The 16,525-nt window shown below is 40.7% G+C and overlaps 1 protein-coding gene across 2 annotated transcripts in view; it reads right to left on the bottom strand.

Moving 5' to 3' along the window:
• PDE11A (phosphodiesterase 11A) overlaps positions 1-16,525 on the bottom strand; it is a 224,288-nt gene that overhangs the window by 180,909 nt on the left and 26,854 nt on the right. Inside the window, exon 2 of one of the 2 annotated variants that reach the window (XM_048868451.2) lies at positions 12,889-13,047. In XM_048868451.2, coding sequence (XP_048724408.2) covers positions 12,889-13,047 — 159 coding nt within the window. Of the gene's footprint in view, positions 1-12,888; positions 13,048-16,525 lie in introns of those variants that run through there. The other variant, XM_075117976.1, reaches the window with a different exon arrangement.

Here is a 16,525-nt window from a genome sequence, read left to right on the forward strand (position 1 = left end):
CAAGCAAAGGAGTTTTCTGACCTTTGTAATATTTTCCTCAATTCACTAAGAGATTGTAGAACAACCTTTTGCATTAATTATTATTGCCTTACTTTTCTGTTTGAGCTGGAAGACTATGCTTGAGGTAACTTTAGTTCCAGTTCGGAAAATATGCTGAATAAATACAAGCAGAAAAATAACTAAGGAACCCATTCCATGTTTGTCTGCAAGAACAAGGCCTCCTGAACCAATAATACTATAAGACTGACCATGTGCTTGAGCTTTACAGCTCTGGAAACTCTTCCCATAGCTAGATCTGCAACACTCTGATCTGCACAGCAGGCACAGGGGAATGTAGAATGATTTCTGTTACCATCTGAATGCTTCAAAATCTGCAGACAATATGAAGAAACACCCACAGATCCCCTTACTAGTATGATTTAGCCCTAAATGCAGCTGAAAACTTGATTAAATTCTTAACTTTTTTTTTTTTTTTTGTCTCTGTGAATTGATCCTTCTCACAACTCTTTTGGAATTTTACTAAAACAAGAACATTAAGAGAATCCATAGGGTAATTTTGATAAAATGAACGATACTGAATTGCCAAGCAATAAACAAGGAAACAGAGCTGCTTCTCTGTTAATGTTCCTAAATATCCTAATGGACATAATTACTTAATGCTATTACATTCTGTACAACACTTCTCAAGAAAGGGTATTGATTTCCCATGTTAGGGCTACCACAATCATTTGTAATGTATTTACAACAGCTAGGCCTATTCCCACAAACTGCCAAACATGACAGTAAATAGTGCCCACATAATCTCAAGCAATGGTGTATAATCTGTGGCTTTCAGTTTGCAGCTGGCTTGTGGCCCCTCCGTTTCTGCAGATTTTACTATATTTATAAATGAAAGCTTAACCTCTCTAGTTCTTATGGGGTTGTGAAGAAAGCCCTCTTAATGTAAACCAATGTAACGGTGTCTTCCTGAGTCTCTAGTCAGATAACTGGGTGGGTGGTGGGGGAAGCCCAGAGCTTCTGGGCAGTGGGGGTCCCAGAAGCTAACAGGTGGCATGGGTGCCCTAGAGCTGGGAACCGCCGCAGGCGGCACGGGTGCCCTGGAGCTGGGAGCCACGGGTAGTGGGGGGACCTCACAGCACCGAACCAACCCCCAGGGTGGTGTGGGGACCTTGCAGTTCCCCATTTTGTCATGCATATTTTTAGTAAAAGTCACAGGCTTCCATGAATTTTTCTTTATTGCCCATGACCTGTCTGTAACTTTTACTAAAAATATGCGTGACAAAATCTTAGCCTTACTTATAACTGGGGCAATTACACTATTTCTCAGAAGAGAAAGCTAGCAAGCCTACCTAGACAGTCTGTCTTTGCTGGGAATAACACAGTGAAAAGGCAGGGAACTAGTCAGTCCAGTCACAAAGGAGAGCGAGCTGGGTCTCCATTCAAGAGAGGCAATGGTCAGAAGAGCCAGAAGCCTGAGAGTAGATGCCCTGATGGAGTACTGAGGGGAAATACAAGTGCAACTGCCCTGGACTTTGATAATTCCCCCGTCATCTCAGTGTAGTGCTGACTCTGAAGCATAGTGATGTGATTTAAATATCAATATGGCTAACTCTTGTACTACCAATTATTTTAGCAGAAAGATCTTGCCAGTAGGCCTATCCAATATGATTTAATATCATAGACATTACAAATGGTCTCTGGTATAAAATCTGTAGTCCCTCTCCTATACCTGGTTTCAGTACAGCTCTGGAAGAGCAGAATACCAGTGAGATGGGTGAAAACAAAGGGAATAGTGAGTGTAAAGTATGTGGGAAGCTAAGCAGATTCAAATGTTTCAGCAGCAGCCAGTCAGAGAAGCTTATGAAAGAGTCATACTCCATGGCTCTTAGCTCCAAAGCTGAACACTCTTTTCAAGTCAAGAAGTGACTTCAGGTTCAAAATACCTGACAAAATATTATCTCAGGGCATGGCTATACTTGCAGATGTAGAGCACTGTGTGTTAAACCCGCCTTCGTACAGCGCAGTAGGGAAAGCGCTGCAGTCTGTCCACACTGACAGCTGCAAGTACACTGGTGGGGCCACATTTGCGGCACTTGCAGCAGCACTGGGAGCGGTGCATTGTGGACAGCTATCCCACAGAGCACCTCTTCCCATTCTGGCGCTGTGGCTTGTGGGAAGGGGGTGGGGAGTGCGGGGCATCCTATCCCAATGCCCCGCGATGCATCAGTTCGCATCCCAGCATTCCCTTTGCTTCCGTCCACATTTGGCGCCATCTTTCAACAGTTTTTGTACTGAGCGCTATGTCTTCCCTTTCGGTCTCTGGGAATGGAGCCCGAACTGCTGAGGAATATACTGATGAGTCTCGCCAGCAGATCACGTTTGGCAGTCGAGTTATTCCTTAAGATCCAAAGTGACAGTTCACCACCGTGGAACGCCGCTTTTGCGCTCAGGAAACAAGCACTGAGTGGTGGGATCACATCGTCATGCAAGTCTGGGATGACGAGCAGTGGCTGCAGAACTTTTGGCTGCAGAACTTTCGGATGAGAAAAGCCACTTTCATGGGACTGTGTGAGGCGCTCACCCCCACCCTGTTGAGCAAGGACATGAGATTGAGAGCTGCCCTGACTGTGGAGAAGTGGGTGGCTATTGCAATCTGGAAGCTGGCAACTCCAGACAGCTACCAATCGGGCGCTAACCAGTTTGGAGTGGGGAAGTCGACCATTGGAATAGCGTTGATGCAAGTTTGGAGGGCCATTAATCGCATCCTGCTCAGAAGAACCGTGACTCTGGGTAACGTGCATGACATTGTGGCTGGCTTTGTGCATGACATTGTGTCCTCGGCATGGAGGTGGGGTCGCCCACAAGTATCATGTCCAGCTCTTTGTAAAAACGGCAGGTCGTGGGGGTAGCACCGGAGCGGCTGCTTGCCTCTCGGGCTTTGCCATAGGCATTCCACAGCTCCTTCACTTTAACCCTGCACTGCAGTGTGTCCCGGTCATGGCCCCTTTCCAGCATGTCCCTTGATAGCTGCCCAAAGATATCCTAATTCCTGCAGCTGGAGCGCAACTGGGACTGGACAGTTTCCTCCCCCCAAACACTGATGAGGTCCAGCACCTCGCCATTGCTCTATACTGGGGATCGCTTGGCATGTGGAGGCATGGTCACCTGGAAAGATTCGCTGAGAGCACTCCACGCCTGGCTGAGCAAAACAGGATGGGGATTTTCAAAATTCCCAGAGAATTTAAAGGGCGGGTCTGACAGTTGGTCACCTGAGGGCAGGGCAGTAGAGTTCAAAGTGATGACCAGAGTGGCTAGAACAGGCATTGTGGGATACTTCTGGAGGCCGATCACAGAGCAATAGCAGACCAGGGCGTACACACTGGCGCCATGGCGCTCCAGCAGGGGCACATCGAACGTTATTCCACACGCTGAGGTGCAGTACCAGCAGCGCTGTAGCTGCAGAGACAGAGCGCTCTACGTGCCTTGCCAGTGTGGACGGGGAGTGAGCTAGGGCGCCCAGGGCTCCTTTATTGTGCTGTAACTTGCAAGTGTAGCCAAGCCAAACTGTGGAGGGATGAAGTGACCTTTGTTTCTAGCTAGTGGGGAGCATACGACTTTGTTACCATTTGGAAGCACTTTCGTAGACAGGACCGCTTCAGAACAATAACCTTTCTGAATTGCCAACAAATGCTCATAAACAAACATGCAGTCATCTTGTTCCTGAACTGAATGGATTGAGCTGCCTCAATACTATTTGATCAACAGCTCAGAATCTTCCAAAGAAACAAAGAGTTCAGCTTATTGGCAGACCTATTTGCATCCACATCCAATGAAAAGAAGCCAAAGTTCAGCTTGAGTTGATTTTATTACAGTGCTCTGACCCAGAACAATACAAGTTTTATAAAGGAAACTTTAGGGCCTGATCCATCTCCTGCTGAAATCAATTAAAGGAAAGCTGCCACTTCAGCCCTAGGTACAACAAAAGTTGTACCCACTGGTGTGAACCTGGCTTCAGCTTCTTCATGTAGTCAATTAATTCTCTTGACAATAGTTATAAATTCGCTGTAGGAGGGGGGCTTAGTTAATGTATTCTATTTTCATTTGTTATTTTTTAAAAGTACTTTACAAGATCTGTCTAATAGACTGTTACAGCTTTCCCAAACACTTCTAGATTCAACACCCTCATCCTTCAAAAGTCTTTGTAATATTCTGCTTTCCTTCTGCAAATTGTATCTCTTGTATTGGGATGTAGGCAATATACTGCACAGGAATAACCACTTTTGAGGGGGTTAATTTTGAATTATACATTTCTGAATTGGACTGTTTTTCCACATATTACAGAAAACCCTAGTACGCACTATTAGCAATGCAATACGTGTTCAGGAATGCAATCATTGTTTACTGCAATTGTGTGTAACATACTGAAACATATATTTGCTTACCTAATTTGTTTCCTATCTGTCCAGGTATTTCTAATGTACCCAGTCCAGTGGTAGTTCGGTAACAGACTTTTCTACATCTTGGCTATACCAATGTAAACTGATGGGCTTTTCCTCTCTAGAACAGTCAGGCAGATGGGGGCCAGTGATTCTCCCAGTCTCAGTCTTCCCTCTCCTTTTAATTCCTTTTCAGCTGAGTACTTCCATAAGTTAAAGGAACAATCCTATTTTGTCTTTGTACTTTGCCTTAGAACTAGCTACCTCTGTGTGTGGCTCCAGGAACAAGATCCCTGAGATGGGCATCGATGTGAGTGCAACAATTTATAGAAAACAAATTAGCAAGAAAGGAAAGTATTTTACCTGTTTCTTGTTAGTCACCAGTGCAGCCCATGGTATTGAAGAAAATAGCCCTAAAATAATCTAGAGTGAGAAAAAACCCACAAAAGGGGGTGAGGGGTAGCTGGAACCATTAGACTGAGTATTGGAAATTCTGGGAAGGAACAGGTTTCATTTTATTCCTGATAAAAATCCTAGTGAATGAACCGTATCAACATGGCATAAACTGTTCCCTGGAAGCTGAATATTGTTACCAGATTTGCCCGTTATTTTGGGGTATGCTCATTTATTAGGGTTACTCTTCCGGTGGGGGGAGGTTCTGTAATTTTATCAGTGTACAGCTTGTGTCACTTGTGCTCTCATACGGAGCTCTACTTCTCCCTTCTGCAAGTTCCCTCCCAATGGAGCTATCCTGCAGGACCTAGGTTCCCCAGGGCTGGGTTTTTCCAGCCCCAGAATCAGATGAACACACACATTAACAGAGCGCATCTGAGGGAACCGGGTTAATCAGCACTCCCAAGCTGACCCCTCATATGCCCCTGGACTCAGCAGGCTGGGTCGAATAGCACCTCCAAGCTGTCACCCTTCTATGTCATGGGTACCGCACCAACATAGAGTACGCCCGAGCAGGCTGGGTTGAGCAGCACTTTCAATCTTCCACCCTCATATGCCACAGGTTCAGCACGTCCCTGTCCCCCACTTTCACGTTACAGTTGTTCTGGTAATAACCCACTTGATGAGCAAACCCCACAGGATTTTTGGGTGCTGCAGAGATCTTTAGCTTAGGTACAAGGAACGTTGCTGCAGAGCAAATGGGGAAGCCAAAGAACACCCATGGGGGCGGAGGGGGGAGGTGGGAGAGAGAGAGAGAGAGAGAAGCAACCAGCTTAACCATGAAAGTTATTTATTGACGGGTAATAACCATACAAGGGGAGCCAAACAAACAAAACAGTTATAATATTAAATATAACTTAAATTTGGTTATAAAAGTCAGGTTTAGAAAACTAGAACTGATCACACAAGTCAGGGTTAGAAGGCTATACCTAGAGAGAGAGAGAGGTCACCGCTCCGTGAAGCTTGATTCGATCGGGGTTCCCCATTGGTGGTAGCTGAGGGTCCAGAGAGCTGGAGACAGGCAGAGCCCCCAGCATGATCACTCAGGAGAAGCTAAAGTCCCAATGGAACTGTTGCAGATTTTGGATCCAAGCATCAGAGCACTTACTTGAGCATGGGTAGGGGGTTTTGTAGGGAAAGTACAATGGTTCAAGGAAGAACACTAGATTTGTTTATGGGTAAACTGATGGCTCCAGGGAGTAAACTGAAGTTGTTTTGTTCAGGCTAGACAATAGGAACTGCTCATTCCTGGCTATAGGCGGTGTTCCTTCCAGGGAGCTCACAAAGCAATTAGGCAGCTTCAGTATTTTGGATACCAGTAAAGGATTTATTACTAGAATTGGTCTGATAACTATTGAGCTGGGTGTGTACAGCGTGTGTTCATTAACATCTGGAGCAGAGATCACCTATCATGCAGTGCTTCCCTGCTTTTCTGGTCCCAGAGTTCAGTGCGGTTCTTGCCTTGGAATCTCCATTCTCCATTCTGTATGCTAATGGGAATGCCTCCTGGTCCCATCCTTGATGCCAATGAGGCTAGGGGAGTTTCCTTAATCCTGTTACTCTTGTCAGGAGGAATTTAGGTGTGTCTTCTACTGCCTTTTCATTGCTTTTTGCAAGTCTTCTGATCGGCTTTGGTTCAAGCAGAGGCTGGGGGGAGGGCAGAGGAGGTCTTTCGTGAGTCAGAAAGGCTGGGTACTGCGCCCTAGTTCCCCAAGAACACAGAGTTGATAGGTAACAATATGCAGTGCTTAATATGTGCACACCGTACAAACAGCCAAATCGTGCTCATCTTCCTCCCCTGCATGATCCCACTGCAGCCAAAAAACCTATTTCCTTTCAGTAAGTAAAACAGTATTTAGACCAAACTGGAAATGGCCCACAATTCTCCTGCACCCGCTTCACTCCTGTAAGTCTAGGAGGATGTCAAGGCTGGAGAGAACTGGGCCCCTAGTTTAAATGAATGTGCGATTGCTACTATCCTCTACATTTCCTTGATGCAATAATTGATTTATTTTGACGTAACATCTGAAGACTATTTAGAAAACTAGAAATGAACATAAAGGAGGATTCAGTATTCTAAATCATAGACTTTAAAACTTTTGCTAGGATGAGTCTCTCACCAGATACTTATGATTACTAATGTCTAGAATGTGCAAAGTTTATACCAGGACAATACCAGAAATACAAACAGGGTAAAGAGATCTTTTTAGATGCTTTGTTTCTTGCCATGCCTTCTCAGGCAATCCATTGTTCCATATTTGGAAAATAAATTTTACAATTCTAATTTAATATCAACTATAAACCACTATGAAAGTAAGTAAAAGTAGTAAATGTCAGCCTCTTTTCCTAAAAAGTTACAAAACACAACAAAACACACTATAAAAAGGTACTGGCCTCCCCTCCAGCCTTACAAATGTAATAAACATGCTCTCACACACAAATTAATCTACTTTTTATCAATATTAAAATTAGAATTGCTCTGCAGCCAGGAGCTCTGGCTGAGCACTGGTCACTGAAGAGGCCAAAAACACCAGAGGAAATTTCAGGAGGTGGGATATTCTCCTGTTGCCAGTGACTGACAGGTCTGGTTCTGCCCATAAGCCCAAAGCAGGCTGAAGTACCCATTGTAAAGGATCTGGGACCTTACCTCAACAAAGGAAAGAAATGTATTTATTGTTCACTGGAGAACATTCATTATGTATGGAAAATTCACTCTGACACACTATTAATGCTATAGTATTCTCACAGCTGCCATAGATTTCACAGAAATAGGAAATTGAACATTTGCTATGAAAACAGAATTTCACATTTTCAGAGAGATGTTATAACATTCCACCAGTTTACATATTGCAAATTATAAACCTGGTTGCACCTTAGGGGCTTTAATAACTCCACAAATTTTGTTATATTTTATCTGCTGCTAACAACTTTCTGAAAAGAACTAAGAAAAATACAAAAAACAATACTAGCATCTAGTTAATTCTAATTAAAAAATATAATTGTTTTCTATCGAATCAAGACACTAATGGCCACAAATGTCATTTCATCACACAATTTAGTCATCAGGTTTTGAAAAAGACTTTCTTAAATGCGGTATTTAATTCTGGGAGAAAAAAAAACATGAAAGGGAAAAACATACTTTGTTATGTGGGGTTGTTTCTTTACAGTTTCATTTTAAGAATATTATGATAAATCTCATTTTCAGGAACAATGACATCATATAGCTGAATTTAGTTCATTTGCATACTGGAATCCAATATGTTAAAACTAGGAATGGGCAAACCAATTCTTAAGCAAGAACTAGCCTGCACACCTTCCTTTTTTCTTGTGAATCACCTAAATGTTTAGAAACATTTAAAGTTCAGGAAAGCACTTCCCCATTCTCTTCCTCAACTTTAACAAGTCCCCCTACCTTTGTTGATACCATAACAAAGCTTGTATGCTAAACCATGCAGAATGTTCTTTCGAAATCTCATGTACTCTGTGTTGCTTCGTAAATGTGTGTATTTGAGGTTACCACTGCCTGAGGAAACTGAAGAGCACAGAAGATTTGAACAGAACAGCATAAGAGCTCCAGCAGAGAGGCTGCTAGACCTCATGAAATCTAAGTTCTATTATAGGACATTATTTAGGGACATTCCCAATTATGTTTTCATTTATTTTTCCTTAGCGTCTATGTGTGAGGGAGACCCTTTAATGTATTCCTGAAGAGATCTGACATACTGTCTTAGAATTCTAATGCTTTTTTAAATGACTAGTAAAAAGGTAGCAAATAAGAAATAAACAACTTACACTGATTTTACATGACATCTAATAGCCAAAAAACTGAACGCAAATACAATGGTAGAATCCAAGAAATTGGTATTAAATATTTACAACCATCTATATCCAATACACAATTCACATTCATGAAGTTGATAGTTTGCCAGTTGTACCTATGGATAATTGTATGTACTATTGATTAAACGTAACATCAAAAATTATAGGCCAGATGTTAAAAGGGCAACTCCCTTTATGCAGGAACAATCTGCTCCCACAAAAATGGTTGTGAACAAAAGGGAGACTGATTAGAGGCTTTTAAAAAACAAAACAAAATCCTTGCAGTTGATTTTTTCAAGCAGCTGTTGCTTCTTTAATTCAGTTGTGGCTAAGCACTGTAACATATACGGCAAGATTTATAAGGTATGTTTATTGAGTTTATGCAATATGGCCAAGATTTTCAAGAATGAACAGCAATTTTGCCTCTAACGATGGTTGCTAAATTTGTGAAACTTTAAGTGAGCCTGATTTTCAAAAAGGGCTGAGTACCTACTTTAAAGGCGCCCAATTTTCAGAGTGTATCCCAAGTTGAGCACCCAAAAATTGAACCCCCGAAGTCACAAGTCACTTCTGAAAATCTTTGTCTAAAGAACTAGAGCATTGTAGTATCATTTGTTCAGACACATTGTGTTTTTTTGTAATGTACCCCTAGGGGGGAAAAAATTAGTTTGTAAGATTGCCACATGAGGAAAAATTATCTTCAGTGCAGAGCTGGAATGTTTTCTCCTTCTTGCCATATCTGGTGCTTCTGATGAAGACAGGAATGTTGCTCTCTTTCCTATCACTCCCCTGCACTGCAAGGAAAGCAACTAACCGGCAGTACATCTCAAGTATATACATCCACCGCAGTGAATGTTTTATGTGGTTTCCTGTATATAAAATTACTAACATAACTAGTGGTGGTTAAGGTGAGGTGCAGCCAGTGGCAAATGATATTTATATATTAAAAAAATTAAAGACACATATCTCTAAAATGTTTGGAACCTTCAAATTGTGCATATTGTTAGCTGTATAACAATGGAAATATTTTATGATTAACCTCCTCTATCCTTCACTCCTTCTGTTGGTTGTTGTACTCACTTACTGTATCTTGTCTTAAATTAGAACACTGGTGTCCAAATTCCAGTTTTTCAAACTGGTCAAAACAATGGAATCTGAATGAAAACCAAAGCCAGAAGTTTAATCCAAGAGTTGCCAGTCAGCTCAAAATAGGCACAAGATTAAAAATAAAATTGAAAGAAATTTAAAACAAAGTAAACAAAATGGGTACACTTACATCTGCTGTAGAGGAAAACAAATGAGACTGATAACAAACAAGCTCCTGGTTCACAAAACTGATGTAATTCAACATATCTGCTGGACTGTATCCATCTGGTGGCAAGGAGGTACTATAGCCAATAATCTCTCAGAAATACAGAGAAATTGCTGTTCATCCATGTTTCTGATAGCAGGCATCTGACAGCTATTATCAGTTGCAAAAATAACAGCTATTCCTCCCTCTCTCACCTTTAATATCTAGCCAGTTATTAGTTTACATTTTCCCTCCTGGATTGCCATAAGATTCCGTCACATAAAGATACTTCAGAAAGGCAATAAGTTTCTAATTACACCCCATACACACCAAATCAAAGACACTGATGCGACAGACATTATTCATATTATATTATTATCCTCATTAGTCACACAGCAGTACTTAGGATGACTCCTTTTTGCATCAACAATTTTATTGCTGTGCACTGTACTCTAGACATATATTTTATATTTATTATAAATAATGAACAAACAACACTGACTTTAAAAGGGAAACATACACTACTGTACTTACACACAATTACTGGAAATCATTTTTGATTTATGCAGCATTTCACACAGTACAAAACTTATATTAGTTTCAGTTTCCTAATTCATTTCACTCATGTCATATCATTCTTCATTCTAGAAACCATCACCACCTATTTAGGAGATAAGTCAAGGAAGCAGGAATTTTTCTTTACAAAAGACATTATTATATATCCTGCGGTAAATACAATACTTCCTCTTATTGTCATTGCACAGTAATGTCAACACATATATTATGCTACCAATGGCACAACCATAGAATACTCAACATTTCTAGATAATAAGCTCTTCAGGGCATGTTCTGTACCACAGCCAGTGGATGGCGCGGGGGGGCTGGCTTGATCCTGATGAAATACACACACACCACCCCATTATTGGGTTAGCTGCTATTTTATCCCACTTCATCCCTTTCCACTAACTTGCCTGCCTTCTAATCCTCTACATCCCACCCACTCTTCTGAACCATTCACATCTTCGGCCAGGCTCTCTCACAGATTTCTCATTTGCATGCACCCCCCATATTTTCTCACCCTTTCCGCTCACAGTCTTTTACCCACCCCCACCCCCAGTTCTCTCTCCAGCCCCTGAACTCCCTCCTATGCTCCACATTCCCCTGCACAGGCACACAGTTTCTCCTTCTTGCCCTCTGTCCCTGCAAATTCACCTGATCCTCACAGTGTTCCCCTCGGCCTCCAGACAGCACAAGTGGGTGTCACCTTCCCCTAAGGTAAGCTTGGCTTCATTCCATTTGGGAAAAATCGGAGGCAGTGGTCATCTTTGCTAAAAGCAGCCTAAAGTGTCTCCTGCACAGGCTGTGTAGGCATTTTATGACCTCAGTCCCACTGAGAACACTGAGGGATGGTGAACCATCGACACAGAAAAACAGAAACTAATGAGGGTGAAAAGCTGTCAGTGGGTGCCTCTTGGTCCACATATCAAAACATAAGGCACCTTCTAGACTACTACATTTTAAACAATCTTGAGTCCACGCAACTCCAAAAATTGAAATCTATGGAGACAGTTTCATGAAGGAATTATCAATATGTATCGCTAGATGTACAATGGAGTGTGTTTAGTCTGCAGCTATATTATAGAAACCACAAAAAATGACTTTTTCTTCCTCTAGCATTAAAATATTGTATATTTAAATCTGCTCTCTGTAATACTACTAAACTACACATCTTGCCTAACAAGCAGGAACCTTTTTGTTAACCTTTACATTCCCTCTCTAAGGCCTTGTCTACACTAGGAAATTGTTCCTGAAATTTCCCACCACTGCTATCACTAGTGCGGACAAAATCCTGGTGGCCACTGGCATTTTGAGCAATGTCATGAAGACTTGCTGAGTGGGGTTACAGGATTCTTAAAACACTAGCCACCTAGAATCCTGTCCACCACCCAGAATATACCATTTAGAATCCTAAATTACTAGTGCTCCCATCAGTAGCATGGAACCAATGATAGCAGTACTGGGAAATCTTAGCCCAAACAGTGTCTAGCATAAACATAGCCCTAGGATCATGTCAAAAAGACAAAATTTACTGTAAGATAAATAGATCATTAATAATAAATGCCCTCCAACTTAATATGGCTGTTTAAAGCAACTATTCTGATTAAATTTAAATAGTCTAAGCAAATATGTGTTATTCAAAAGCTATTCATAATTCTGCTAAGTTCTTGGCATCTAAAGCCCTGAAATATTTTTGTTAATTTTGTATCAGTAATTATAGGTAATCATATTTTCTGGAATCACAGGTTAACATAATGAGACAATGTACCATCAACTGTGGTGATGATGCCAGACATAAAAAAAAAAATAGCATTTGATTTTTCGTTCCTACATCAAGTCTTTATGAAGTAAATGAAAGATCATATACATGAACTCTGGTTTTCTTGAAAAACGCTAACTGATAATAGAACACTAGGACTTGACCTCATGAAATAAGAAACAGTTAGCATTGAGCTCGTTGCCTCTGTGGGACTACAATTATATTTACTTCATCACAAGATTGGGAGAGAAACACTTTGTTATTAGTTCTACCTAGACATTTATGGAAGAGTTGAGAAAACAGATTCTCAATTAGAAAGCCTGTCTAGATCGTTGAAGCAAAATACAAACTGATCTTACAATATGAATACATCCAAAACTTATAATAAATAGATGAGAAACAGAGGTAGGTAGCAAGTTATCTCGATGTGATCTTATTACCACAGAGAAAAAGTTCATTCATTATTAATAAGGTGTGGGTTCCTCTCACAAAATAGGAGAATTGATCCTTAATAGTGGGAAGATTCTCTCGAGCTACCAGGGAAATGAAGCACACAAAATAAATAAGCTTACTTTTTCATCGTCATCGGTAAAAGGAGCACCTCCAGGAGTTTTATTTATTGCTTGGGCAACACCAATAATCTCTCCGTCGTTGTTTCTTATGGGCATGCACAACAATGACTTTGTCTTGTAACCAGTCAGTTTGTCAATCTCATCATTAAAGCGACGATCCTACACAAGGAAATAAGGGAAGTATTAACATGTGTATCTTACTTTTCTGAGTTTTCTTCAAGGAGAGAAGTTCACTGAATATCTTCTTCACTCAATGTCTTTTTTTAACAGTGACATTATATTGGTACCTTATTCCCTATTACCATAGCATACCTAATTGTTGTTTTCCATAGTTAATATAGTGCAAGAGATAAGCTTCCTTTTAAGGCTGTTCCAAGTATTAGGTATAATACACCCTTGTGCAGCGGGTCAGTGCGAGACCTATGCACCACTTAAGCACTCAAAATAGGATACAGGGGTTGACTTCGTCCTTAAAGAGCAGAATAGAAGACCCCAAGCGGAGAGCAGGAGAAGAAAACACAAGAAGCACTAAAGAGAAAAGCTTGTAACAGTAGAGCAGAGATATGCCTTTGAGAAGGAAGCCAGAAGCATCATCTCTTTCTACTCCAACATCCCCTTATATTCCTTCTCTCTTGCTCATTTGACCTTGCTTCAGAATGAATTACCTCTCTTTCATCTCCCAATACAAAAATGGAGCTGTTGTCTTCTTCCTGCTCCTCCTCTTCTGAAGAAGAAAGAGGGTGTTCTGACTCCCTCCTTCTGCCTCAAGAGCTTTCACCATTCTGGGTTCATTTTCCTCAGTGATCCCCAACGTGCTTGAGAATTGAGTACTCCTGTGATTCACTCACTCTGCCTTCCATAGGATCAGGCCCTGACTATTTTTCTCTTAATTTCATTAATTTATAGTAAATTTATCGTAATTGTTATATGTAACCATGTCAGGTAAAAAATGTCAGACAGAAGTGCCATTTTTAAGTTGGCCCTTTAAGCTTCTGTTTGCAGCTTGCCATATTCAAACTGCATTATGAGTTATGAAACAGAGACCATCTGAACAGAACAGTTGTTCACCAATGTAAGATTAGCTACCAATATTTTCAAAGTGGTGCCTAGGGCTTTAGCCACAATTAATGCTAAACCAAATCCCTCTGCAGTGCACTGAAAATGTAGGGGCAAATACCTTATTCACCTGAATGGACTTAAAACAGAGTATCCATTAATTAGCTTCCTTTTCCCTTTAATTTGTAGAGTTCCAAGGGGTATGTTTTCAGTGTAGAGTGCCGGGATTTCACAGCACAACTCTCATTAATGTTAATGGGAGCAGTGTGACTGAATCTTTACAATGAAAATGCACCCCTAAGCATTACATGCAACTAGTAATTATTTATTCAAGCAATTTGCAAAATTAATTTCTTGCCATTTTATTTATGTTTACTTTATGCAGATCAGGCACTCTGTGTTACATTCTCCGTTCCCATTTTAATATAAATAAATACCTGGTTTATATAAATGTATTTTTAGTATTAAATCACACTCTCATCAATCCACTGACATTTAGTTTTTATACCCTAGGATTTCATGAACTTCTATGTTATTAAGTGCTTGTATATAATTTCCAGATCATAAACTGAATAAAATTAATAAGAGTACATTTAAAATTCCCAGAGGAAATCATATAAAATGTGTACTTTCTCTGAGAAATTTGGATGGTGTATTTAATGCTTACCTGAAGCTACATTATGAACAGAAGGGACCTCTCAAAACAGGATGATATAAATCAAGGTATGACTTATTTTTAAATCCAAGTAATACAAAAATTCAAATAACAGGCAGCATACTAAACAATAAATATATCAAAATCAAATGCTAAAATTTCATCTATGCAAAAATATTTGTAAGTATTTTTGTACTATTAATTATTTACCTAAGCTAAGCATGTTCACTAATCCCCATTAAAGAGGAATGTACATGAGAGCTAAATCTCTGATAAAATTTGTCACTTCACAGCACTGGAAGAAGACTTCAACTTTCAAGACTGAAATTTCATATAATTCCATAGAGCTTAGAATTGTTTTTATGGCTTATGATTTGTTGTTGTTTTTTCTACAAGGTAGAACTGCTTTGTTTTGTTCCCATTCCAAGTGGGGTCAGAATGGTGAACACACAGTACTGTCTCCAAGAGGCATTCAGATACAGCAGTAATGGGTGTGGTACAAATACTTGGACATATAAAAGAAATTAACAGACACAAAGCGCACATCCACAGTACCTCACTACAGGGATGTAACAAGAACTGTGAATCAAATATAATTAGGAAGACAATATTAAGTGTCTATAAACCAACTAAAGTTTAATCTTTATTACAAAATAATCACTGTACAGAACATTCTTTCTGAAGGAGTTATTTGATAAAGATAAAAGATCTAATTAATAGTGCTAGGCTGTGTATGCATACTGGGTACTTCACTAATAGCCTGTGCATGGTTTTTCTTCCCCAAAGATGGAAGTTGCTAGTTTTGGCCCAAATCATCTTTGTTTTTTTTCACATTACATTTGGTACAGTAAGGAAATTTTGGCATGTTACATGAGATCTAATATTCAGAATGGGATTAAAGGGATCTGTAACACAACATCAAATGTTTCTGGAGAGCAGAGATTTAAATTTATTTAGACTTTTCCATCTAGAATTTACAGTGCATATCCAGATTGTAACTTCTGCAGAGCTGGGCCTTGACTTCTGATTTGTCTGTAATGGGCCGAGTACATTTTGGCACTATATAAGGAATAATAAAAAATCTATAGATCGGAATTATCTAGTACATTTAACTATATTTCTGGTCTCATAGGACAACAAGATTAATTCACTGATAATCATACTAATGTAAAATGTTGGTACTAAAAGACATTATGCTACACTGTATTTAGCACTTACATGTGAGTAGTGTGAATTCCTTTCCTTTATGGAAAAGCTAAATTCAAGCTGGAAAAAATTCATCCAGGTGCAGAAGACCCTGTAACTGGGTGTATCAATCCCACATTGGCAACACAGGGGTTAACAAACTGTTGTGGTCCCAAGAGGCCACGCCCCCTTTCTCTTGCTGGATATGCTCCTGGTGGAGGGAGCATATAAAAGGAAGCAGCTCAGTTCAGTCTGGGCTGGCTGAGGAGGAGACTGGACATGCCTCCTGCAGAGGAGCTGCCAAGACACTCCAGACTGCCAAGGCAAAGTATTCTGACTACTCCGCGGGGAACCAATTGACTGCAGGGACTGAAGGGGATGCCAAATCACTGCCAACAGAGGAGATGCCCAAGGTGGGCCTAAGGGTAGGAAGCGACCCAGGTGATGCGTTTTGGGGACATGAAGACCTGAATCCTGCATCAGGATAATTTGGTTTCAGAATCCAGTGGAGTAGGGTGGGCCCAGGTTCCCCTATCCTCCCTGCACTTGCCACTAGTATTGCTGCCCAGAGAGAGGGTGGTCCTATGATACTCTTGCCGCTAGGCACTGTTGCCCAGAGAAAGGACAGCCCTATGATACTCTTACCGCTAGGGAGTGCCAGCAGGGAGAGGGCACCGTTTTGGATTTGTGTTTCTAGGCATCTTGGACTCTTACTGCTAGGCACCACAGCTGCCACAGGGG

This window comes from Caretta caretta, chromosome 11 (genome assembly GCF_965140235.1).
Source record: "Caretta caretta isolate rCarCar2 chromosome 11, rCarCar1.hap1, whole genome shotgun sequence".
Lineage (NCBI taxonomy): Eukaryota > Metazoa > Chordata > Testudines > Cheloniidae > Caretta > Caretta caretta.